This window comes from Dufourea novaeangliae, unplaced genomic scaffold, assembly GCF_001272555.1.
Source record: "Dufourea novaeangliae isolate 0120121106 unplaced genomic scaffold, ASM127255v1 scaffold49, whole genome shotgun sequence".
NCBI classification, from domain to species: Eukaryota; Metazoa; Arthropoda; class Insecta; order Hymenoptera; family Halictidae; genus Dufourea; species Dufourea novaeangliae.
Genome location: NW_015373928.1, coordinates 1,510,713 through 1,537,215, shown reverse-complemented (window position 1 = coordinate 1,537,215; position 26,503 = coordinate 1,510,713). Strand labels below are relative to the sequence as shown.

The window sequence follows — 26,503 nt, the reverse complement described above, 5'->3', positions numbered from 1 at the left end:
GTCCCTCTCCCTCGATGTTCGTTAATTTCCAACAATTTGTGCCGGCTCGGACTGCACGAAGATTCGACGCGTGGAAACGTACGATTCGAGCGGGTTAAGAGTCTGCCTCTTAATTGAACGGTCGAGTTACAGTGGCGACTCCTCTCCCTGGTGTTCCAATTACAGTCGCGCTAACGATATTTACCATTGTTAAGCCGTGCCACTCTCTCGGTCTGGCGCTGTTAGCGGTACCGCGATAACGCGCTTAATCCGACGATAATTTCTATTCGTGGTAATCTTAATTGCTCGCTACCCCTTGATTTTCCCCCGGCGGTTTCGTGACGACGCGACGGATAGATGAACCCAGTGACTTCTTACCTTTTTTACTTTTTCCTCTGGTTCTTCTTGGGGATTTCTTGAAATATGTATTCCTAAATCAGGAACGCGGCTGTTGTTCGTCGAGTTCTCGCGAAAATGTTGTTATATACTTATACCTAGACTGAATTTCGGAGCGACGCGTAACGTCGCATCGTTTCGTATTTCGTGTTCGAATCCAGTGGCTAATTTCTTACGTAAGACGGCGGTTGAATTGTAAGTACAGGAATCGAAGCAGCCGAACAACGACAGCGTCGACGTCAACGACTAGACGCGAACGTCGAAGCGCTTTATTGAGAATCATAGAAACATGGATGGGCCGATACGCCACAGCGCATACGCCTTCCACATTGGACGTTCATTGGCGTAATCAGGGTGATTGTCGGCGATCGCTTTATTACGACGAATTGATTTTGATGTCAACCGATGTCAAACGGTCGCGAATTATCGTCAATTTGTCAGGACTGGCTTTCGATGCGTTCGATTGTCGCGATCGCGAGCTAGAAAGCGCATCGTTGATCCAAGTCAGAGAAGGAGCAGGCGGTTCGTATCGGTATTATCGGGGAAAGAATTGCTGACTAGAAAGCGAGAGTCTTCGAAAATGTTTCGTAGAGAAACAAATTAATAGTCAACGATATTAACGTCCACGTTGTCGTCGCGTAATTTTAAGCTTGGCTATGTATCCGGTTCGTTGAAGTTGCCCAAATGGAGGAATAACGGGGGCTGCTGGGGGTTGCTGGGAACCGCAGAGAGAACCCGTGCGTGCAGTCTTTACTTGCCAGCTCGTAAATCGTTCCCCTGGTAAACGATGAATTCGGTGGCGATGCTTGGCGATCACCGAAGAAACCGACGATCTTGCATCGCGCGGGACGCTGTTCCGAACGAATCCGTCCGGGTGGACTTGCCCGGACTAGGTTAGATTGGGTTCGAGAAACGAACATTAATCTGCCGATTACAGCGGCTCGGGAACCTCCCATTCGCGGTACCGCGTCTGGAGCAAGGTTCTTCGTCTTTGGTTATTGCGCAATAGTCGTTCGCGGTTCGACCTCGACTACCCTCGTGATTGCCGTTCTCTTTTCGCTCTTTCTTCCGACATCCCGGCGATTCTCGTCGCTGGAATTTCCTTGTTTAACGCAAATGAATTTCACTCGACGAGAGACCGAATGGGATAGAGGAAACAACGTGGACGCGTCGGGACGGTTCGTTGCGTTAAACGTTAAACGATCGGTCGAGAGTTGTTTAAAAGTTGTTTTGCTTCTAGTCGAGTAAATCGACTGTCAACAACCGAAACTGTTGCTACCTATACATACATATATCTATGTGCCCACCTACGTACCTATGTACGTGCACATGGAAAGACTAGGACGCGAGGGTTTTTGGATTTAATTTAATTTAATATAATTTTTATACGATTAAAACGTTCCGTCACACGTAACAATGAGGTGAGACGTAACAATTTTTTACAAATTATTCAATTGCAAATGCTCTCGGAGAAAGCGTATAAGAAAATATGTAAGTTCGATACAAGTTCATTGACGCGAACTTTAACAGCTTCTCGCGATGTAACACTGTTGCTTAGATATACATAGGTATGTATACGTTCTACATATGTATGTATTTGGTTGTGCGTTGCGTTCAATTCTTGTACTTTTGTCGAATCGAAAGCGTGAGACTCAAAACCGTCGTTTGGGAAGAGTAAATTGATTTCTTTGTGCCGCCGACTTACACGCGTACGCGCAAATATGTATGTACGCGTGTACATATATACGGATACGTATGTTTTCCACATGTCACGATGATAACATTAATTCCTCGCGTAGACTTTGAGCTCGTTTCGATCGAGTCACTTCCTTTACGTAACCGAACCATTTTAACGAACATACTCGTCCTCGAATCTTCCTATGCAAATACCGACTTACTACATACTTTAGGTCATTTTTCTGAACATATCAAATCGATTCTCGTATTAAGGTTCCTGAAATGGTTCGTACATTCTTAGAATATGTATCTCGTACATGGTCGTTGCTGTAGCAGTTTTCCCCAGATGGTACCTGCAGTTCTAACGACACAGCATTGGATTACTTTACGGAAAACGTTCGTCCTTGGTCCGTCCGAGATGCGTCGAAATTCTCTCGAACAGGAGAACCGAAAAGAGACGAACGATAAAGCTAGAATTAGAGGATCGAACGAAATCACGGGGTGGTAGCTAGTTAACGATCATGGGGAGAGCTGGTACGGTTGATCGATGAGAATACCGATCGATATCTTTGTCGCATCAATGAAAATAGAATGTCGTCCGAGACGACCACGTGTGCACGTGTGCACGCGTCTCGCGTCTCGCGGATAAAAGAAGAAAAGGAAATTTAATTCCGGTCTCGCGGTCTGTGGTACACCCGCGCCGCAAAGGGCTTCCTGTTCGGGGTCTCTGGTTCTCCCTCCGAGTCTTACAGTTACTTACGGACTTACCGACTTATACTCGGCGTACCCCACCGCGCGCTGGAAGAAGCCAGACATTCTGCAGCCTGCTCCGCGAGCTAATCGCTCTAATGAGATCATATTATATTATTCCAACTTTGCTAATCTTTATTAATCTCATTTCTCCTCGAGGCGCGTGCGTAGCTATTCTCCGCGGTCGCATTGTTTCCCGAAACAACCGCGAATACTCTTGCGTGCCTCGTAAACGATTCGTCCGCTTTGAAACGATCGTTGTTTGACAACTCGTCGTATCGTTTGATCGACCACCATTTATCGCGTGTCGATCAATTTGAAAATTGCGGTATGGGAAAAAATGAAATCGAAATGTGTCACTATCGTAAAGCGTAGTCGACACAGGGGGATTATCAGGAGTAGTACCACCATTTTCGCGTACGTAGGATTACAGTGATACGCGATTAGCAGTACCTAATAAATATAACAAGACGAAAAAGATAGGGAAGTTTTGGTTTTGGTGTGAATGATCATCGGAGATCTGCACCGGTAAAAATTCCTTAGACACGCGATCACGAGGGGAAGGTGAGATTGCATCGCGAGTGTATCGTCCGACGATCGAAAGAAAAAGATGAAGAAAAAGAAGAAGAAGAAGAAGAAGAAGAAGAGGAACGCGGTGGGCTCGCGTTGTTCTCGTTAGTTTCGCTTACTACGAGAGGCGAGCCGTCAACTAACGGCAACAAGATCTTTGAAGCAAAAGCGCGTTACGCGACTGCACACGCGATTCGCATCGTATGCGCTCAGGTAGATGCCATGCCGGCCGGCCGGTCTTTTGGTCGGACGGTGGCTGGTTGGTGTGTACCTTTGCGGCGGCAGTGGAGGCGGTGGCGGTGCATGCATCGATCATAGAATTACGAAGCGCGACGCATCCCGAACGCATCCTCTGTGACCAATTATCTCGCTAACGAAGCCCCCGCTATCTACGTACCACTCTGACCGAACAACACACCGCCGGTCTGCTAATTAATTATAACAATGTCGTTAATTTTACGCGGCCGACTCGAAACGTTACCGACCGAATCGTCCCGCCACTCTGTTCCTATTTACCTATTCCCTTCCTTTATTCCGTTCTTCCGTTTCCCCGTTTACTCTCGAGTCGTAATTCACATCCGTTTATCGCTATCCGTCGCGTCAGTGCATCCCTTCCTCTTCGTCTGTCTCGCGTCTCTTGGACTGCAACCAGAAACATCGGAGCTGGTATCTTAGTAACGGCAAGCGGGAAGAGATGTAGAAAGAGCATCGTTGAAAAGAGACCTGGGATGTCGCTCGCTCGGATAGCTCGTTAAGGAACACCTAGATCGATATAGGTGTTGATCGAAGTATGGATCGATGATTTCTAAACTCGTACGCGGAATATGTACTTCCGAACGGAACGAAGAAACGTTGTTTCGACTTTACTGCTCGGAGTGGAATGGCTGCGAACGAGGCAGGCAGAGCAATGAAAATTCAATGACGCGAGCAATTTGAGCTCTCGAGGGCCGTGCAAGCTGCAATCTGAAAGTATAAACAGTAGTTGTTTCGAATCTCTCTTGCTCATTCTCTCTCTTTTCCTCCGTTCATCTCGTCCTCTCTCTTGGCGTTCTCCTCTCTCTTTCTCCGCGGGAGGGCTTCCTCCGTTTCTCCCTTTTCCTCGGATCCATTTCTCTGTTTTCTCTCGCGCCACTACGGCGCACGTATGCAGCGTTTCTCGATGGTTGACTCGCGTACTATAATCGCGTAATTTGCGTGTAACGATGCAATTTGTAGTTATGGCGACCCCAGAGACTCTTTCGTAACATGGACGGCGACAACGATTACGACCACGACGAGGATGCGAGCGGCAAAGACAACGACGACGACGACGACAGTGGTGGCAACGAAAAGTACCGAGTAGAAAAGCGTCCGGTGCGATAGCCGCGCGAGCTCGTTGCTCGTGCGTGTCTGGCGTGATTCGGTCGAACTCGACCAAGCGGATTTTTTGAACGGACCCGCATTCGCAGCAGTGCTTTAACCTTTGCGCTCGATTCTTTGCAGCTTGGCGCTCGCGCGACAGACTTTGCGCCCAAGGAGACGAGCAAACGAGCGATCCGTTTTTCTTCTTTTTTCATTTCATCTATATCGTCCACTATTTCAAGAATGTTGTTCGAATCTCGAATCATTACCCTTCGAATAGTACCTATTTGTAGATGCAATCGTAGTTACGGTACCATTCTCGTGACCCCACACAGTTCTTGTGCAAACAGTTTCTTGCCGAATTTTATCTAGAGAAGATTTTGTTCTCGACCAAATCGAGCCTGGAAATATCGGAACTCGATGAACCGGCGTTTGAATTTTTGAACGATACGCGATGATTGTTCGCCGTGTGGACGAAGCAATCGCCATTAGCCAAAGTCGAGAATACACGATCGCCGCTCGATCATCGAGGGCATCTCGTTTATCTGAATTCGAGGGTTTCTACACAGAGGAGGCTTTGTTGTCGCGATATGAATTGACTCTTAATTTCTTCCAATTACTCGATTCGCGTCATCCCGTTCATCGTCGGAGATCTCTCGATTCTGGATGCGTTAGCCTCTAGCGTATCGGCTCTTCTTGTCCCCTGCCGGATCGTCGCTGACCACTTGGAATCGAAATACATACTTTCCTCGAAGAGGCTATCTTTCAAGGGCACAACGATAAACGCTACGAAAGCGGAACAGAGGTAGAGTGACGCGAGACGAACCTCGAGGATAACGATTCTTTTTCCGACGAGTATATGTATGCATAGGGTGCCTACAATAATAGCATTTTTCTCGGGTAATCGAAGATTTTCAAACAAGTTTTCGGTCGATGGTACGATGAAACCGGCAATTGCGTAACGAACGTGGAACAGATAGATAGAAGCAACGTATTTATCGTATATCACTGAAGTTGGTCGATTAGTCTATTCCTCGTAGTCCAAAACGATTCACCGTGATCGTGCTCGTTCTAAACCACTGAGAAATCTTTGTAACTGGAAAACGGTCATTCGGAAAGTTTGCAAACGTTTGTCATCGATTGGTGGATTACCAGCCTATGATGTAGGACACATTACGATGAAAACGTCGCGTTCACGGTAGCCTGCCAATATGTATTGTGGGAGATTCGACCTGGGCAAGACTATCGTTTCGACCACACAGACTATGTGTTCGCGTTTCGTCCAATCAATTCGCTCTTATAGTTCCGAAAATCCATGTATGTAGTCCCATATTCTTGTCCATGTGGTTCTCGTCGATCGTCGCGACGTTTTCAGCTTCGATCGATGCAATCGCGAACCGCGACTAGATTCTTACGGGAAAAGAAAGGATGTAGCAAAAAAAAAAAAAAAAAAAAAAAAGAAAAAAAAATACGACATTATAACTTGTAACTTTGCCTCTTTTTAGGATGCAAAAGCTTCTTCAAGAGAAGCGTCAGGAGAAACCTAACGTACTCGTGTCGGGGGAATAGGAACTGTCCCATCGACCAACACCATAGGAATCAGTGCCAGTTTTGTCGGTTGAAAAAGTGCCTGAAGATGGGCATGCGACGGGAAGGTACGTACCGAAACACATCGCACGCAATAGATCGTATCGCGTATCGCGTATCGCGTAGCCACTGCATACCACCGCATACCACCGCATACCACCGCATACCACCGCATTCCATCGAATCGTTCGGAGACGATCCGACGCGTTTCCGACGGTCGATCCTGCCGAAAGGAACGCGGCTTTAAAATAGAGAATCGGCCGCGAATCGCGTGCCGAAGTTCGTAAGGCTAAAGTTCACCGAGGCGGAAACGTTTCGATTTGTTCGCAATGGTTTTGCTAAACGTCGCGCGCGAGTGCCGAACGTCTTTGGAACCCGTTGCGCTAACGCGAGACAAGACCGCGTATTTATATCTAAACGCGTTCTCCTTTCGGTCTCGCTCGAGTTCCTCGACGTCTTCTCTCTTGACCAGCGAGCCGGTATCGATACTCTCGATCTTCGTTCCACGCGTATGCGATGCGACGCGAGTAGAGACGAGACATTGGTCGGTTCATCGTCGAGACGCAAAGAAAGTGCCACGCGTCTCCTCCTTCCGCCTATCCCTTTGATTTAGACGAGCAAATCACGAGGCTAGGCGAGAGTTTGTTTCGCGGTTCAGAGCAGTCCGCGAGAAAGCTGCCGCACCTGGGCCAGGGCGGGGCGCAGCCCACGAAAAACTCCGGAAAGATTCCCACGCCGCTCCCCTTCCGAGATTTACTCCTTTTTCGCCTGTTGAACTTGGCTGTTCGCGGCACGATAACATCTGACCTTGTTGGAGCACGCACGAGTTGGTCACCGACGCGGTCGACCCAGGTGTACTTATTTCCGTCCGAGGTTTTGCCTCTCGTTCATTCCAACCCGCTGCCAGACCCTCGCGATTCCTCGAGTCTCGCCAACCGGCTCCCCCTCTCTCTCTCTCTCTCTCTCTCTCGTCGCAGCTGTCGCGATGATCGTGATTCCTCGACGTTACTACGATCTTCCGCTTCCGCATCCGTGTCACCTAAAACAGCCGATTTTCTTCCATTTTCCCGTTCGCTCGACCTTTTACCTGCACTCACGTTATTCCGATCTTTGTCTTCCATACACACACATACACACACACGCACAACATTACGTCTCTCTTTCTCTCTCTCTCTCTCTCTCTCTCTCTCTCTCTCTCTCTCTCTCTCTTCTTCCCCATCCCCTCCACATCACCCACCGTCCCACCCTATCTCGTAGCTAGATAGCATCTGACCTTGTTCGAGGCGAACGCTAGCGAGACGGTCATCGACACGAACGGTCAAGGAGCGCGGTCGAGAGATACTTCGCGGACATACCATGCAGGATATCGCGGGGTAAGCGTAAAATTTGACCGAACGTGTCCACATTGCGAGGCATAATTTCAAGTAATCACCCTCAAGAATTTATTATATACGCGTTACAACCTCGACGTTGTGTTTTCCCACGAGAAGACGGCTCGCGTTTTCAGCCTTGCCCTGGCGACGTCCGCTTATTAATTCGTAACGTTCGCTCGCACAAGGCACGCGATTCCGTCCTCGCTGGCTCGATACGTTTGCCTCGCGAACCTTCGCCAGCGAATGAGAAATACGATGTAACGGAGAAGAAGAGGTTAAACGCGTGCAAGAAGGGGCGCGAAAGAACACGAAGGGAAGCAAAGGAGAAGGACAGGCAAAGAAAAAGGTGGTTAGGAATATAAGAAGTTGAACGGAAAGAGATGATCCAGCCAAAGGAGAAAGCGAGTTCGCGAGAAGGATTAACAGCTGCGTCGTTGAATAGCATCGGCATCGGTATCGGTGGTGTAATACTGGACGACGAAGACGAAGACGAAGACGAAGACCAAGACTAAGACGAAGACGAAGACGAAGACGTAGCCGTAGCCGTAGCCGTAACCAATGTTCAAGTCAAAGCCGAAGATGAGAACGAGGACGAGGAGGAAGGGCGAGAGAAGAAAGGAAAAGAAGAGAGAGCAAGAAGGAGGAACGTTAAAGGCAAGAAGGACGCTCGGTTGAGGAACGCGAACCGCGGTGAGGGATGGGGAGCGGAGCGAGGTGAATCGTGTTGGTAGGGGGCTAGAAGAGAACAGCAGGGGAAGGGGTCACGAGGGGGAAAGAGAAGACGAGTCGGTGGTCCGAGGTCAGCGGGGTGCATGACCTTACCTCGGGGGCCCCTTCCTTCCGTGGGGCCCCCGAGGCAGACAGGATGCGCTCAAGATTACCCCGTAGATACTGTCCGCGATGATTACAGAAATCTAGGAAGCCGCTCAATTTAATTAACCCTTAATTGCGGGTGCTCAACGACGGACGATGACGATGAAGTTGACGTCTACGTCGACGACGACGACGACAGGTTTTCTGAATTTCTCTCGTTCGTTTCTCTACCTCTTCGTAGCGTCTTGGAAAACGACCGCGACTTCGTGTCCCTCGAAACCGCTTTACCTCTCGAGCAACTCTTGACCAACAAGCCGAATCGTATAGTCGTCGAATCTCGTCGACGTGTCGTTATGTTCTGCGTCGAATTTTCTTCGATCACGTATTTCTTACCGATGGTTTTCCCAGTGAAGAACAAATTAGATTTGTTGCCCTCGTGTGGCGGCTGTTTCTCGACCGGCTCCACGTTAAAACAGAACCGAGAGTTCACGAGAAATTATCGTAAGAGGCATGTGAGGCGACGCGCATAGGAAGAGGTGTTGTCGACGTAGCTCGTAGGATAGACATCGGGGAACGCCAATGTGGATTTCAGTTATCTCTCGGAGTCGAAGCATACGACGCAGCAACGACGATGCCCATTATGGCCGCATTAACTGAAATTAGACATTGTTTCCCTTGCGGGGTTGGAACGATGCAACAATGGGAGGACGACGAAGGCGGATAGTCGGCCTGCTCGAACGAACGTCCGGGGCAACCGAACCAAACCAAAACGACCAAGAGGACAGGAGGAGAATATAAAAAGGGAAGAGAGGAGCGGAGACGGAGCAAGATGGTAAAAATTACGCGAGGCCAACATACGAGGAGACTGAGGTAGAGGTAGAGGTAGAGGTAGAGGTAGAGGTAAAGCTGGAGGTGGAGGGAGAGGGAGCGGGAGAAAAAGATAGTATAGTATCTACCCTTTTGTCTTTTTCCTCCTTTATCTTGTGTTTCATTCCGTCTTTCTCTCTCTCCCTTTTTCTCTCTTTCTCGCTCATTCGTTTTTCTCTGTCCCCGATGACTAGCTTTCTCCCCAACGTGCGCCAAGAAGAGATTGCCGATATTACGGCAGGGTCAGGATCGTGACTCTAATCAATTAGCGAGGTTTCTCAGACCTGGGAAATGATTAGTAATCCGGCTGGCGGTCGAGCCTCGATTCTTCGTACGAGACGAAACCACCTTCTGTACACCCTATGATATATCTCTTGCGTACGACTTCGCATAGTCTCGAAACGGAACCACAATGTCGGCGATAGATCGAATTCCCATGGGGAATCCGAAACGGCGGAAGGGGATAGTTTTGGGCATGAGTTTTCGCGTTCGAGCATCTGCCGTGCGAACGAGAAAGGACAAATCGACTTACGATTAGTAGTATAGACTTCGAACGCCACACCTAGACGATTAAAAAAGAATGGGTTTTATGAAGCAAGCTCCAACGTTCGGTTTCGCTCTGGTTTTTCTTCGTTTTTTCATCCGAAAATTATGGTTGGTCCGTAGAGAGAACGCAAATTACGATGAACATTGTTCGTTTAAGCAAGTTTATCGAGAAATCGGTCCGCGTGATACCCCGCGGCTGCGACTCCGATGTAAAACCATTTCGTATGAACGTGAACGGATGACTTTGACGGGATTCCAAGGCGACGCGGATTAAGATTGATAACGACGGAGTGTTGCGCGACGTGTCGTCGCCACGTTTTTCCCGTCCATTGATTCTAGAATTCTCGATGTGCCCGTGTTAGCGGTGGTGTGAAAAGTTTGTCGCGTTCGATTCCATGCGTTTGAAAATAAAAAATCCATCGGCAAAGGTTTGCGGCCGCCTTGGAATCGTGAACGCGAAGCGTAGCGTAGCGGTTGCTTGGTCGTGTTTATTCGCATAATCTCTTTCCGACCATTAAAATACAAAGTAGACGCATTACCATGACAAAACTGTCGTCGGGTCAAGAGTACCTGACACCGTTCGTGGGGGATTGCGATCGGAACTCGGGCTCGTTATGCATATTCAGAGCGGTGCAAGGTCCACCGTTGCCCGTATTACCCTTTGTTCGGTCCCCCTGCTCGACATCTAGGTAAACTTTCCTTTCGACTCGCGTTTCATGCTCGCATTCCCCTATCTATGCCGACGAGTTTTCGACACGCTAATGCAGTCTCTTCGTCGGGCCGCGAGCTTTCCGATAGGCGCGTTGCGTCGCGTCGGTTCACGATTAATTATCGCGGACCATTCGAGAATTATCGTTTTCTTCGAAGGTCCTCGAATCGAGACGTATCGGGACGGGTCGAGAGAAGCGACACGAGGAAGCATCGACTGGCAGAATCTCGGAGGGAGCTGTAGACGACATTTGAATTCGACTCGGATCCCAAAGCGTAGGTAGCAATTCGTCTTTCTTTTTCGCGTAAGGACGAACATATTATGCATAGACGCATACAAACATACGTGTATGTAACCCACTCGCATTCGATTCGGAGCAACCAGAGGTGACCTTCGCGGCTGTTCGAGCTCTCGCGCGATCAGAATGTGAAAGTTCACTCGGAAAAGGCGGTCAACGCGACGTTGGTCGACGCGGAGCAACCTATCTCTACACAGTTATTCTCTACTGTTCGCGTGGGTAGGTACACCTATATGTATCTTCTTCGTTCTTCTTGTTGTGCCTAGGGTGTATGTACACAAAAATATCGATACGCCGTAATAACATTTCCTTCACCTGTTTTGCCAAAGTATCGTCGGGAGACAACGCATCCTTTGGCACCCGGACACCTTCGAGTCTCGCGCTTTAAGATAAACGCGAGACGTCGCGTTGGCACGAAGCAAGTCATTCACGGTTGATCTTCGTGTGGATCGAAACTGCAGAAGACGAAAGAACAAAGTCAGGGAAAGAGTGACGATCACTCGCTCGAATTGCAAATCGCGGTAGCGATACAAGCGAGATGCACCGAGAGAACAGCGAAAGAGGGAAGAAACGAGAGAAGGAGGGGGCAATTATAGTTGAAAAAGAGCACTGTACGAGTATCGACAGCCGTTAGCTCGTAGAACTCACCTGTCTCGCGTCGCGAGTCGCGAACCAGTCCCCCGATAGACGCTGACGCTGACGCGGACGCGGACGTGGGTAGAAACGCGTCTAACCCATCCACGCGTTTCATCGCCATCACCAAAGGCAGCGTGAACGTTCCTACAGTTTTGAATACCCGATGAATCGTGCAGTAAGAATACGGTCTTTCGATCTCGTCCGTCATTTAAATTCGATTCGTTGGGACCCTCCAAAACGTTGTACAAAGTATCGTACATTTTACTATCGTATTTTTAGCGTCTTCGACGATATACATATTATAGGTATACATACGTTTGAAATTAGTGTTATAACCATGAACATAGTACTAGATATAGATTGCAAACTTTATTGTCGGACAACGTAAGTAGATACATGTAGGTACATAGTTTTTTTTTCCGGTGCGAATTATTCTCTCACGAGAAGCATTAACCATGGTCGAAATTCGAAGGCGTCCAGGATTCTTCGAGGGTCCCGAAGGGAGCAAAGGACGGAGAACTGAACGTTCGAGTGAATCACGCTCCGAAAGTAGCCTCGTCGAGCTTGGGTCGAGCGGGGAAAGGGGCGCTTTGAAAGACAGTAGGTCAAAAGAGCGTTCTCTCGGCCACGAACCGGAACGAAGGAAGGACATCGCTGGGAGAAATTCCTTCGCCGGGAGGCTCCCACGCAATCGTCTTGGACGATTCACGCGATTACGCGTAATGGGAGGGTTGAACGGGACGTCGCGTCGCCTTGCGTACCGGTGTTGCGACGCGGTGAAGTGATTCGAAACGATATAGGTACGCGTTGTATACCAGCCTGTTTTGGGAAATTCGATAGATCGACGAATGAGGACGAAGACGAGAACAACAAGTAAAATCGAAAGCAGCAACGGAAGCAACGCGACTGGATGGAAGGTCGGGCTAAGAGGGAATCGAGTGATTCTGCGCTGATCGAGCGATTCGCGGATGCATCTTATTGTTCGAGGGGTGGGTCGGCGAGCAACTCCCACGTTCGATGAGTATTTTACGCATACGGCGTGCTACCGTGCACGGTGCATTACCCGCGTAGCTGACCGTAAACAACAATAATTACCAGGTCTCGATGAGAATCGAGTCGGCGAGCGCGGAGGTGAACGAAAGAAAGCGGATATTAATGACGCGGCTTGTACGCGATTCTCGCGCGGTCCTACCCTCTCTCCGGTTTGCCCCTCTTCTTCACTGTTCTTGTCTCTTTTCTTTTCCGAGACACGCCTGACTCGCCGACTCGCAGACTCACTTCCCATTTCGATCTCGTTTTCGTTCTCAGTCCCGTTTCCGATCTCGCCCTCGTTTCGTTTAGTTTCGTCTTGTCTCGTCTTCGCGGTTCGTTCGTCGTAACTTCCTCGATCTTAATGTTGTTCGCATAACGTAAGACCGTGCCGTCGAGTAGCATGCGAGCGCAGACCTCGCCGCGAGCAGACACCGTGGGAATGTTAGGCGGGCCCACTGACCGCGCGCGCTGCCCTCGCCTCTTTTCTCTTTTCTTCTCTTCTCCTCCTTTCTACCTTCCCACTCTTCGCCTCTCGTCTTCTACTCTCTTTTCGCTCTTTCTTTTCTCTTCCTTTTTCTTCTCCTTGGAACCCGCGTAACCCCTCGTAACCCCGTCCGATCCCTTCGAATCCCCGCGTTCGTCCCTTTCTTTCTTCTCTCTTTCTCTAGGTATTCTAACTACGTGTCGATCTAAGGCGTCCTGTATGCCACTTCTGCCTCTTTCTTTTCTCCTCGAGTTTGTCCGGAAAGTTTTGATGATCCGTAAACGAGAAACAAACTGCACAGAACCGCGAGTACGATATCCCGACGAGCCGTCTAATCGCGTCATTGAACAAACGATCACCGTTCGAATGAGAACGGAAACCGATCGCCTAACCCAGACCGGCAGGGTATCGTCAAGAATCATAGTCGTATAATACGTTCGATCGGAACGGACGAGGAAGCGTCGAGGTGAACGTAAATCGCGAGAATGGTTCACGGATGTCGGACAGGTAGACCCGCGCGGTGAAGTCCGATAGCGTCGAATCAACGGCTGCGGGATAATGGCACGCTGCTGCCGCCACCGCTCCGCGTCCATTCCTCGTTGCGGACGTGTACTCGCGCTCGCGCCCGCGCCCGCGATCGTGCCGCGATCCCCCACTCCCCTCGATCCTCTCTAACCGAGCACGCCGAGGGTAGTCGTCGACGGGCCGAGTCGGTAACCTTCTTTCCGGCGAAATTATCATAATGGGCTTGGAACAGAAGCATGGCCCGGAGCGACCTTCGCTCGCCTGGAAACTGCCTGGCACGATGCATATTCTCTCGCCATCTTCCGCGAGTCTAACATAAGAGAGTCGACTCGACTTAACTCGACCGGTGGGTTTACGTGTGCTCCCTCGAATCCACCTTGGTTACCTTGCCGAAGCAACGTCAGGCCATATACACGCCATACGCACACATCTACGTGGGGTATACATGCCCCTCGCACGGTAATTACGTGACGTATTAATACCAGTTATTCCGCGTCGACTGGTTCTCTGCCCGTCTCGATCCGCAGGTGTATTTTGGATTCTCTCTCTCTCTCTCTCTCTCTCTCTCTCTCTCTCTCTCTCTCTCTCTCTCTCTCTCTCCGCATCTCTCTCTCCCTTTCTCTCTGTCTCTGTATCTTTATTTCTCTCCACATTTTCCTCGCTCTTATCTCCGTTTCTCTTCCTCTTCTTGTTTCGTCGTTCGTACCTTCGTTCCTTCGTTGCTTCCTTTCTTTCTTCGTTTCTTCTATCCCGTGTGCTTGCCTGTTTGCTTGCTTGGTTGCTCGTTCGGCTGCCATACTCCGTTTCTCCTGCGCTTCCCTTTTCATTCGGCAGCGTTCCATTCCCTCTCAATCCTAACGGCTCGCGACACGTTCGTATCCTCTTACGAAAGGTATAGACTCGTGGTTCGATAGGTCGCGTTTACGTGCTCGGGGAATAGATGTTGGCGAGAACGAAGCGTTCGCAGGAGATCGTGATCGAGCGGGTGATAACAACGGGTGTTTCTAATCGTGTTTCGATTGCATCGGTTCGAATATGTATACGAAAAAATGTATGCCCGTACGTACGCTTGCCTAGGACAATTTTTCTGTCGTTTAAGAATTATCTTCCTCTTCCCGGCCGATCGCGTTCGCGTTTTATGTAATCGCATTCCGTGAATTTTCCGCTTTTCCCGATGATTCGAACGATTCAACGGAGGATTGTCTACCAGTGCGGTGTCGGTGTGTGGAGGGAGTAAGAGAGAGAAGAATAGAGAAGGAATCGAGGAAGGTGAAACGGCACGGCGAGCGTGGAACGTGGAGGGAGGAATCGGAACGCGAGAATGGAGCGCGATCTCTCGGCTCGAAGGTGGCTCGTCGCGGTAACGGGACGACGATACGGAAATCTTAATAGCATGGACTCATCCGTGCTACTCGGCGGTCGACGGGCAACGGCCGCCTACTCTTTGGCTTGCCACCTTCGAGCCGGAACTGCCGCTCGAGGGGACGAGCAACCCGCTTATTAACCGCGTAAAAATGATTCCGTGTTGCATCGGCCACGCGATACGCGTCTCCTTCTCTTCGATTTTCGTCCTTCTCGTTGCGATTCTTGCTTTTTCTCGATCTCGTTTCCGTTCGGATCGAACAACAACACGACTAAATTACAACACACGACAACGACTGGCAACTCTACTTTCATCCAACAGACTGACCCGAAACCATGCACTCTGCTCTCTCTTAAGTATCCACACCTACAACGCACACTCAAGTCTTACATCCCTCGCTCTTGAACTGCGCAACCATTCCTAGAAAGTCCAATCATCCAATACCCAGCTTAAACAGTCACACGAAACTCTTCTGCGCGAAACTAAACAAATCTCATTCTCACTCCGATCCTGGAAATCTTTCAGCTACAAACGTACCCACGACCAATCCATAAGACATTCATCCACATACCATAATATTCGGATGATCGGAGAACACGTGCGTCGAACGGTGTTCGGACACAAGGATCGTAACGTTGCTCGTATAAAAGTAAAGGGATAAGGAAGGATATACAGGTAGAGGTCGAGAAACACTTTTCTCATCATTAGGCTATTTTGTTGCGGAACCGCCTCAAGGTCTTACGTAGGTGTTTATTTATCGTCGAAGGCCGCACGCGGAGTATTAGTACCGGCGGATGCACGCCTATAAATGTATAATCTCTATTTGAGACAATTGTCGTGCGAATTCTAATGAACCTTCCGCGTGAACGATACGCGACATTCGTCTTCTCTGCGGGCTTTGCCAAGCTATCGTACAGTCTGTTTAAATATAAGTAGTACCTACCACACCTGTACACGACTTATATGTATATCTACCTGCAAAACGGATTTCGGCTCGAGGGAAACGCGAGCGCGTACATAACTTTTTCTTCTCGAGACTTCGAACTTAATTTGCTACGGCGTTTCAGGACGTCTAACCTAATCGACCCAATGACCTCGTACCACTGCTCATGTAGGTCGTTACTGTCACCGGAGAAACTGCGGACATTCGGGTTTACGAGATATTTCTCTTCCTCTCGTTTCTTATGTTAGTTCTCGCGCCATCTATTCCTCGCGCGCGCGCGCGTGCACGTCTTTCCAATTTATTCGAAACGCAGCGCGTCGAGTCCAAATTCTTTGTCAAATCCAGCAACGAGTTTTCGCGTCGCAACGTTCGCGAACCCATCGGTAAGGCGAGAAAAAGGAAAGAAGTCCCGGTTCGTCGTCCCGTGTATGGCCATAGACGCGAAACTTCAGCCAATGCCGGCCAACCTGCGAACGCCACTCTGGCCCGACTTTTACAATCGCGCGTTCTGCGACGAGGCCATATTTTCTCGTCGACACCTTCCGAACGACGTTTACGGGGTCTCGTTCGAAAGCGGACGGCGCGGCGCGGAGAGACGTTCGGCGAGTACACTCGAATATCTTCGCCCGGTGACGTCCGGTTCGTGGATAATCCGTTACATCGCGAGCGCAAAATACGCGTACGACCTTACCGTGGAACGACTTTCACGACCCGCTTCCATTTCCGTCGTCGATCGCCGATGCTCTCGCCGGGCGGACTCTACGAATCCCGCGTTCGATATCGCTCGGACGCGTGAAATTTCGAAACCGTACGTCACGCTCGCTAATGAAATTCCTTTCCACGCGGCATCCACCGCGATCGTCTTAATCAACGCGCTGTCGTTGCGAACGAAAAAGAATTAGCATTTTAAATCACGCGCTCCGCGGATGCTCCTACCACTCCGAGCTTCGAGCTCCCTTCCCACCGCCCGTTACGTCGTACCCCGCCACACCGTGACCGTCGCCATTCGTCTCTACTCGCGTCTACTCGCGCCTACTAGCGCCTACTAGCGCCTCTCCCCTCCATGCGGCTTCTCGCGTCCATCCTTCTCCGCCTTTTACTTCCCCGTCGACGTCAACTCCGTAATTCGTTTATTATCGAAGAGGAACGGAAGATTGATCGTCGTTTCTCGATGTTTATAATTATTTTGAACGATGCCTGGCGCTCATTGTGCATCGCGCGGAGACGAATACTCTGCTCGGCACGTTCGCGCAACGAACGAGGAAACCGATGGATTCTCTCTCCCTCTTTCTCTGTATCCCTGTTTCCCTCTCTCTCTCTTTCTTCCCGTTTTGCTTTCTCGACCAACTGTTGCCGTCTCTCTTCGTCTCCCGGATCGCGCGTCAGCATCATCATCAATCCACGTCCGAGCATTTCTCCGTGGCCGTGCATACACCGGGTTCTCGGATCCGTGCCGCTTCGAGACGCCCGTACGATTATAGGTATACGTCGAATCCTCGGCTCGAAGAGCTCGCAAATCGACGGCAAGAATTACAACGACGACGACGAGTATTTCGAAATCGTTACTGTGGTAGAGGAAGCGCGGCGAGCTAACAAAACGGACTTTGCTACGAATCGAATCCGATAAGTTTATCGGTACGTTGGTACTCTTTCAGTCGCGCGTTGGAACGGAGAAGCATCCTCGACGACTGGCCGAAGTAACATATTCTCCGGGCTGGAGCAAGCATCTATCGTTCTCGATAATCTGACATCGCCCGAACGAGTATAAGATATATATATATATATATATACGTGTAACTCGTTCGACGATACGGAGAGTCGTGTGCGCGTTTCTTCCTCCGTTTTGGAAGAAAAAATGCTCGGGGTCGATAAAACGAAACGGTCGATCGCGTTTCCCGGAGGTAATCGCACGATCCCTGACCCGACGCGAGAAATTATTAGTCGACGTCGCGTATCGAAGATTTTAGGCGCGACGTATCGTTCCGCTCCGTTCCCTTCGGTATCTAGCGCCAGGAAAAAACCGTGGTACGCGTCAGATAACGCGTAATCTTGCCACGAACGTCCTATTCGTAAGAAGAAGCAGCCGCAACTGCGTAGTCGTCGGGGGACCAATCCGCAGCGCCTCCGGCTTGCAGTTGCGTCGTTTCTCTTATTCCGATCGCGATTTCGCGGATGCGACGTTGCATTTCGATTCTCCACGGATTCTTTTCCGCTCGAGCGAGCCGCGCGAACGAGTATCCGCGTTTGGGCCGTCCGCTAACGGTACCTACTGAACATGAATACATACGCTACACAGCATCGGGCAAACCTTGTATCTTGCATCCCATCGTAACGTTCGGTACGCCAGAGATCGTTCCTTCACGCCGTGTTGCGTCTGCGCCTGCAGTGTGACGATACGGTCGACATTGAGAGGGATGAAGCGTTTTAAAAATTCCATAGAAACATCTGATTTTCTACTCGTGTCTTTTCTCGTCTTCCAGAGATTCGACCGAACGCGAGCATCGATACCGTGCTCGAACAATTGTCTTTGAGCGAAACAAACGAGACGTAACTTTGAACAGGGATCGCGACCAATCGGTGTACCGTGACCGAAATGAACGTACATATGTACATGTGTATCTACGACGTGAACGGTGTGTCTGGGGCTAGTCGGCATTTTACGAGAACGAACGTGTATGGTAAAGAAAAACGAGAAGAAACGATTGGGGGTTCGGACGGGCTGGGTGGAGGAGCGAGGGGTGGATGGAAAGATAGAAGAGACGGTGTTCGTTAGCAGCGGGGCGGAGGTTGGAATTCAAGCGGTACGCAGCAGGGTGCCTACCGTTTCTCCTCGAGACCCGGGAGAAAAAGGAAGACGCGGCCGACACGACGGATAGAGAAAGAAAGAGCAACGAAGAGATGGCTCTCGTATACATATATGTATCGTACATACATACACTGCTATACATACTCGGTAGATTCTCTTCCTGCCCCTGACTTTCTTTACCTCTGCGCTTCTCCTTCAACCTTTCCCCGGCGGTCGCGGTTCGTTCGACGGTCAGACTAAGCGACCGCTTGCTAAACCGCGCTTCTCTTACACGAAGTACAGTTAACTCTGTATTACATGCAGTCGCGAGGGCGTTCGATTATTATCGAAGATCAACGGTGTCGCGATTAAAGGAAAACGCACGGTTCCACCGTGATTTTTTCACGAGACGGATCAGTCTTGGCAAACACCATTTATTCAGAATTTTTGGCTAACTTTAGGCTAGCTTTCGTAAATCGAATTCGCGTGTTTCATTCTCAGACGTCGTACGCGTTCAACGACACTCTTGCAAAGAGAAACACTGGGTCTTGAACAGTTGCTTCGCCGTCGTCCTCCGATCGATCGAGCCTGAAAATCGTCGAGTCGCTTGGAAAAACCGTGTAAATTCGTGGAAGTTCGAGTTCCGATGGTCAAATTCCACGGGTAAGGTCAGCTAAGTGAACTAACGAACGGTTGACGTTGCCCGCGATATTTATCGCGGTATTACCCTCGGCTATACGACCGAGACCCATCGGTATTCGATAGGCAGAGGGACACTTCTGGGCAAGGGGGCGGAGGGAAGGAAATGCCAACGCGCGCGTGAAACCGACGATGCGCGACCGTGCCGGGGATCGGGGCGATCGAGGCAATCGGGGCGCGATGGGTGATCGCGAAGCAGGTTCGCTGGAATTTCCACGGGGGACTCGCGAGGTTCGCTACGGAGCTATGTCGGTGAACTCGCGCGAATTGGCCCTCGGTTACTCGACGTCCGCGAGGAACAATCGGGAATTTCTCGAGGCAGTTAACGGTTGATTCGAAGCCGAAACGATCGAACGGGTCTTCCCGCCAAAGACGCGACCATCGAAGGAAAAATTAGTGCAACGACTTTAGGTTTGTCCGTTTGTTTGTTGCAGCCGTGCAAAGAGGTCGAGTGCCACCTTCGCAGCCGTCTCTGCCAGGTTTACCCGGACAGTTCGCCCTAACGAACGGCGACGCGGTCGCGTGCGCCAGCCTGAACGGCCACTCTTACCTCTCCTCGTATATAAGTTTGCTCCTGAGGGCGGAGCCGTATCCGACCTCGAGATACGGTCAGTGCATGCAACCGAACAACATCATGGGAATCGACAACATCTGCGAGCTCGCGGCGAGATTGCTGTTCTCGGCCGTCGAGTGGGCCAGAAACATACCGTTCTTCCCGGACCTGCAGGTGACGGACCAGGTCGCGCTGCTCAGGCTAGTTTGGAGCGAACTGTTCGTTCTGAACGCGAGCCAATGCTCGATGCCTCTCCACGTGGCGCCACTGTTGGCCGCGGCCGGTCTTCACGCGTCGCCCATGGCGGCGGATCGCGTGGTCGCCTTTATGGACCACATCAGAATCTTTCAGGAACAGGTGGAAAAGCTGAAGGCGCTGCACGTCGATTCCGCCGAATACAGTTGCCTCAAAGCCATCGTCCTCTTCACTACAGGTAATTGCTCGCGTGGCCGTTTTAACTTTTTACTTCATTCTTTGTTTCCACGTTTTTTTTTTTTTTTTTTTATCCTTTTGTCTTTATTGTCGCTTCACGCCAACCAAGAAGGAAATTCGCGTAAACGATTACACGGATTTGTTTCTCGATTTCTTTCGTGAGACATATCAAGTAGATACATATGTACCTATTTTCGCGCGCGAGCGGACGGTCCATGCGGATAGGTCGAGTCGACGAGGCGAGATTATCTCACCGGCGATCGTATGGTGGCAGGCAGCCGTCCTTTCCGTAACCGTCGTGGAACGATGTTATCTCGAAGACGGTCGTTGTTGTCACGCGGTTCGTCGATCCTGGCCGAGCTTAGAGAAGCTTAGAAAGGGACAATTGTTCCCACGGAAGGCGGGTTCCGCGAGCGATGGCAGCTCCGCCGGAAGAACTCCGATCGCGACGGCCAAAGCCTCTTGACGCGCGGCTCTCGTTCGCGGCCCGTCCGTTGATCGTGCCTGCCAGCCAGCCTGGTCGACTGTCTGCGTTCCTTCGTCCAGCTTCGTCTAATCGACGCGGAAGATGTTATCGGACATCGCCGTGACTGTCATCCGGAACGCGATCCCCGTTGGTGCCTGAGCCGAGATTCACCGGCGGAACAATGCGACGAACGTTCGCTCGTCGATGTTGCACCGCCGATCGTCATCGAGTTGCGGGGACAATACTCGCGCGCGATTCTGCTGCCCTTCGTGTGTATCTCTCTCGTTCTCCCTCCATCGCAACGGCCGGCCCTTCCATTTCCCCGTTCCCCTTCCATTCCCTTCCTCAAACCGTTCCTCACCGTTTACGTGTTTTAGGTCCTCCTCGAGCCATTCGCTAGCCATCGCGCCGACGTACATACCTATGTACGTATGCATCCGTTTTGTGCTTCGCGCGCTTGCGCCATATCGTTCGGCGATAATTACGATAACGTGTTTCGGGATACGTAAAACGTTGATGGAATATTATTTACTTACAAACGTCTGGCGCGTCGCGAACAATATTCCCAAGCACGTTTCACGTCGTTTTTGCTGTCGTACGAAGAATATTTGAAACGCTTTAAAAGGAACGTTACCGTTAAGCGTTCCACTGTACGCATCTCCGTCCCTCGTTCGGTCCTCGTTTAATTCTCTCGTTTCGTATGTTCGTATTCGACGACAACGAAGTCTCGCGGTAATTATCTGCCGGCCCATCTACTCCCGTTCCTTTGCTGTCCCTCGAGGAATCACGAGCTCCATCGCCACCGACCATCCCTCCCAATACCGCACCGCATGATCGCGGATACGATCGTCCAAGAGCATCGCCGTTCCATGCCGTCGAAAATCGTCGTCGCTCGTTCCTGCTCGCTACCTGTTCTTGTTTGTCGCGATGTCTTCACCCTCGCGTACACCGATCGCATTCACGTGGAACATTAAGGCCCCTTTTCATTCCAATATGATCTTCGATCTGGTCGAGCTAGTCGTATCTTTTCGGTGGGTGGGCAAGCCACGATACACGGCAGTTCGCGAACAAATGCACGCGCGCTCGGTTCGATTCGGTTCGGTTCGGTTCGGTTCGGTTCGGTTCGGTTCGTTTCAAGGGGGACCACAAGCAGGACGACTACGAGGTTGGCCCATGGTAAACCATCTCGGTGTAGATACGAGACAAGCGGCTATTTATTTTCGTGCTATATGGGCGCGCTTAGCTTGGCTTAGCTTATGCTAATGTCCCGATTCTCGGGCTTTCTCCCTTCAGCCCTGCGCTCGGCTACCCTCTTTTTCTTCCTTTCCTTCGCCACGAAGGACCCGCTTCACCTCCTTCCTCGTCGTTTTGTTTTTCCTACGTTCTTTTTTGTTCACGTTTCGCTCGGACGAACTGCGTGGATCCCCTCGCGCTACGCGATACCCCGGCCCTTGGCTGTTTCGCCTCGCCCTTACCTCTTTCTTACTCCGCCTCGCCTCGTTGTGTCGTTGCTTTCGACGATTTCGCGTCGAGCGCCCAAGTTTCGTAAGCTCGATCATATCCCTCTCGACGTTTTTGTCCATACACGAGCGTTTACGGGAGACGGGTCAATTTCAAACGAAACGATTCTTCGACCAGCCGCTTTCCGAATTCATTTATTTTGTCCAACTGACGTAGGTAATACACACTTCCTCCTCGGAGAATCTCCACGAATGAAAAATTATTTTTGCAATTTTCAATAGAACCACGGATTTTGATTTCCGTCACGAAGGACTAATGACGTTTCTTCAAACGTCTCGTAAACGCGGATCGCGCGTCTAATTGTTTGGATAAAACGGTGGAACGAGGGCACGGTGCATAAAGCACGTTTAGCCAGCAGGACCGACCGCTCCGGCGCTGCGGATCGGCTTTCTCCTGCGAGCACGAGATCTATACCGAGCGACGGATAAATATCCCGCGTGGGATACACGCCGGATTCGAAATTGAGAGTCGTCGACCGAAAGTGTAGGCACGCGACTACGAATTCGATACTCGATGGAATCGTGGGAATCGTAAAAACAAAAACGACGCGTTTCAACGAGAATTTTCAAAGTTTCCGTGGTTTCCTCGTTCGAGCCCACCCCGTAGATGCATGCGAAACCACGACGCAGATATATTTATGCGAGAGGGGTATTACGGCGAGTGCGGTACCTACGTGTATCTTGATGGGAAACACTCCCACGATTATGTGGCATGCGATGCAATTCCCTTTACCTTGGCTAACCGGCGAGCAACCATCGACCCACGTATTCGCTACCATGCGCTTTCCGTTTCTTAGCGGTCTCTGCATAGCCTTCTCCGTATTAACGGTGTAATTAAGAATATAACCCGTACACGAAGACCGTTTCGCTTGATTACGGGGAATCCGCTCGTGGAACGTCCGCGCGTCGATGTCTCGCCGCCGCGTTTATAGGATACCGGTCTCCTCAACGACGTTCCTCCGAAGGATTAATTCACGGTCCTCGTCGTCGGACCAGTATACGCGTGGAAACGCGTTTAATCCCGGGGATATCGGTAACGAGCTTCGAATCGTAAATGGCGCGCGCCGTTGATCACTACCGAGACGGGCGACGTTGGAATTTTCCTGGTCGATACCGCGGAAAAATTACGTTGAAATCGAAAAAGAAGAAGAAGACGAAGAGGAAGATGAAGAAGAAGATGGTGATAATGATGATGATGAAAGAGAAAAGGAAAAAGGAAAGGATTACAGCGATATCTAAACGTTCCTCTCGTCTACTCCCGGCACAGGAGCTGGCGTTCTCGTTGAAGCGACGTGCTTGGCCGATACGAGCCCGGTATACCGAGAGGGGATATCTCGTCGCTGATTTTTCCGCGCAATCATCTAACGACGCGATGGTTCCGTGCATCGTGTCCAATCGCGAGACGGCTACAGCGCATTGAAACGGACGCGCAAACGGGGGCATCGCGGAGACGGGAGGAGAAAGTAACCGCGATCGTTGTTCGTTCTAGCTAGACGAACCGATACGTTCTCGTACGGACAACCGGATTTCGATACCGACAACTTCTGTTTCGATGGTCTAAACGGTACGGATGATCGTTCGAGGAGAACAATTTTGAGCGACGATCTCGGCGGTTATACCCCATGAAAATTCAAACTGACAGGATTAAAGAGAACACTTACGCAGCTACACATGTGTATACTCTGTCGCGATTATTACGTAAACTGTATTTTCGTATTGTGATGTCAGCTTTGAATATAGACTACGGAATTCGTATATGCAGATTCATTATTACACCGGCGCGTGTAATTTTAATGTAATTTCGATCGGTGCATTAACAGGAGCTGCGACATAAGTGGATTCTTGGACAGATTCTTTCTGTCTCTTGACCGGTCAACGACAACCTGTACATATGCAACGCATTAAATTTCACGATTACTCGGATCTCGAACCGGAAAAAATGCCCGATTCGATTGGTAACCTGCACGAAAGCGAGAATAACGCGAGAACGGTCGACCAAATCACACCGATCGTTAATATTGCCTACACGTAGTCGTGTCCCCGATCCGAGTGGCGTATTATTGACGCGTTTATCGTTGTCGTTATTATCGCCGTCTGTCGTTCGCGCTCACCTGTTAACCTCGGATAATTTATCGACACTGCGAAACGTTCGTGCTCTCGAAACGTCGACCGGAGATGGGCAGAGAAACGAGAACCGGTAGAGACAACCGAGCGAGAAGGTGATATAACGGATAATTGAAGGGGCGCGATATTTGCGTGGTGTTTAAATCGATTATAACGTCTATCGCCCGTTATAGACCATCGTCCAGAATCCTCGACGATTCCACGACACAACCATCGAAATCTACCAGGAATAGCAACGAGACGGTATTCTTCGAGGACGTCTAGACGGCTAAGAATAAAGAACGAGGAAAACAATGTTAATGGGGTGTACCACCGGACGCTGGCGTCGCGAACGTTAATCAATACCACTTTTTGTAGTAACGTCCATGGACAGTGGTAACAAGTGGAGAATAAGAGAAAAACAGCACGCCTTCGAACGACTAAACGAAATTGTCCCCCGTCCGACCGAGGCCGTGACCGAGACCGGGACCGAGACGGCAATCTATCCGTGATGCAGAATCGAGGGGATGTCGAACGAATGGCCACACGCGTGACGCGTGCATACGTATCACAAGACAAAGGGAAAACAGAACGAGTGAGCGAAACCAACGAACGGACGAACGAACGAACGAACGAGAGCGGGAGTTACGAAGGGATGAAGCTCTCCGGAGAAGGGGAGAACACGTTATCTGCGAAACCGGGACCACGATCCTCGCTACCGGCTCTCTATCTCTCGCATTGTTACTTGGCGTTGAGTCGGGGTCGCATCCCCCAACCCTTGACTTTGAGCGTTACCCATTTTCGTTTTATTATCTGCCCTCTTCCGTTCGCGTACACGTTGCACGCCCGACACTGTGTTTCGCTATCGGCGCTCGAAACGAGGGTGACCAAAAATTGCCCGCCTTTTTCCGCCCCCCCCCCCCGAACCACCAACGACGTCACGCGAGTTTACGAGATATTAATTCTCGTAAACAGCTGTTAAACTCTCAATCGAACGCAGTACACATTTCTATCCTGTTTCCCTACTCAATGATTCCCCGCTATCTCGTTACGAACAACTTCGTTCGAGGAAAACATTTCTTCGAACGCTTGCTTGTCAACGAGCTCGATAGGTCGGTGCGGCGTGGCGGTACGTATATTATTTTGCTATTGCTATTCACGGTAAATTTGGTGACGGTTAAGTAAGAAAAGAACGTTCAGATTTCCGGTCGTAGGCGACATCGTACATGAATGACTCGGCGACGAAAAATCGAAGCTACGGGAAGGGGAACCCGTTAAGTTTTTCGCGATACGTAAAGACGGAAATGAGGGGAACCGGCGGAGGGTAAATCGGTGTCGTAGTTGCCGGAGGATTCTCCGGTATTCGCGGACGCGCGGGACCGTAACCCTTATCGGCGTATCGCAGGGCAAAGGGTTGGCCCGGTATTAGAGTAAGCCGCGGTATTAACCTCGGAGTTTAATATAAACGACGGTACTCGGGTCTACGGCGTCGTTTCGAGGCCGACGAGGACAGCTAGGGTTGGCCACGTGACCGTCGGACAATGCGAAACGCTTATCGACGTCCTCGGCGGAAACGAACCCTCGGCCTCTCTCTCTCTCTCTCTCTCTCTCTCTATCTACCTCTTTCACTATCCTTCTCTTTCTCTCTCTTTGCAGAGCGCCTCGGTGGATCGTGGATCCAGCCCCCGACTCCTTCGCGGCCAGCCGCCTGTATCAAAATCGTCCGTCGTCGCTTAACCTCCGGGTTCGTATTACCCACGAGTTTTCCGCTGCCCTCTGCCCGCTCTCTCGTCCACATTTCTGCTCGTCCACTGTCCCGAAAATTCGGTGGACCGCGATATCGCGGCACCGACGCCGTTCGCGAAACAAAGCCCCATCCTTTTCACCCTTTCCACGGAAATACCGTCGAAAACGAGGTTGCGACGCTACGCCGAAATATTTCTCGTTCCATTTGCCCCTCGATCCAATGTCCATTGGTGTTCCTCGTCCTCGGCTCGTATCATTTAAACCGAGCAACCTGTATGCATTCCATATATTTCCTTTTTCAATCTTCTCG

At 50.4% G+C, this 26,503-nt stretch overlaps 1 protein-coding gene across 1 annotated transcript in view; it reads left to right on the top strand.

Annotated features, from left to right (window-relative positions):
* LOC107195103 (steroid receptor seven-up, isoforms B/C) overlaps positions 1–26,503 on the top strand; it is a 55,654-nt gene that overhangs the window by 2,807 nt on the left and 26,344 nt on the right. The window contains exons 2-3 of the mRNA XM_015584879.1: positions 6,219–6,368; positions 19,808–20,359. Coding sequence (XP_015440365.1) covers positions 6,219–6,368; positions 19,808–20,359 — 702 coding nt within the window. The remainder of the gene's footprint in view (positions 1–6,218; positions 6,369–19,807; positions 20,360–26,503) is intronic.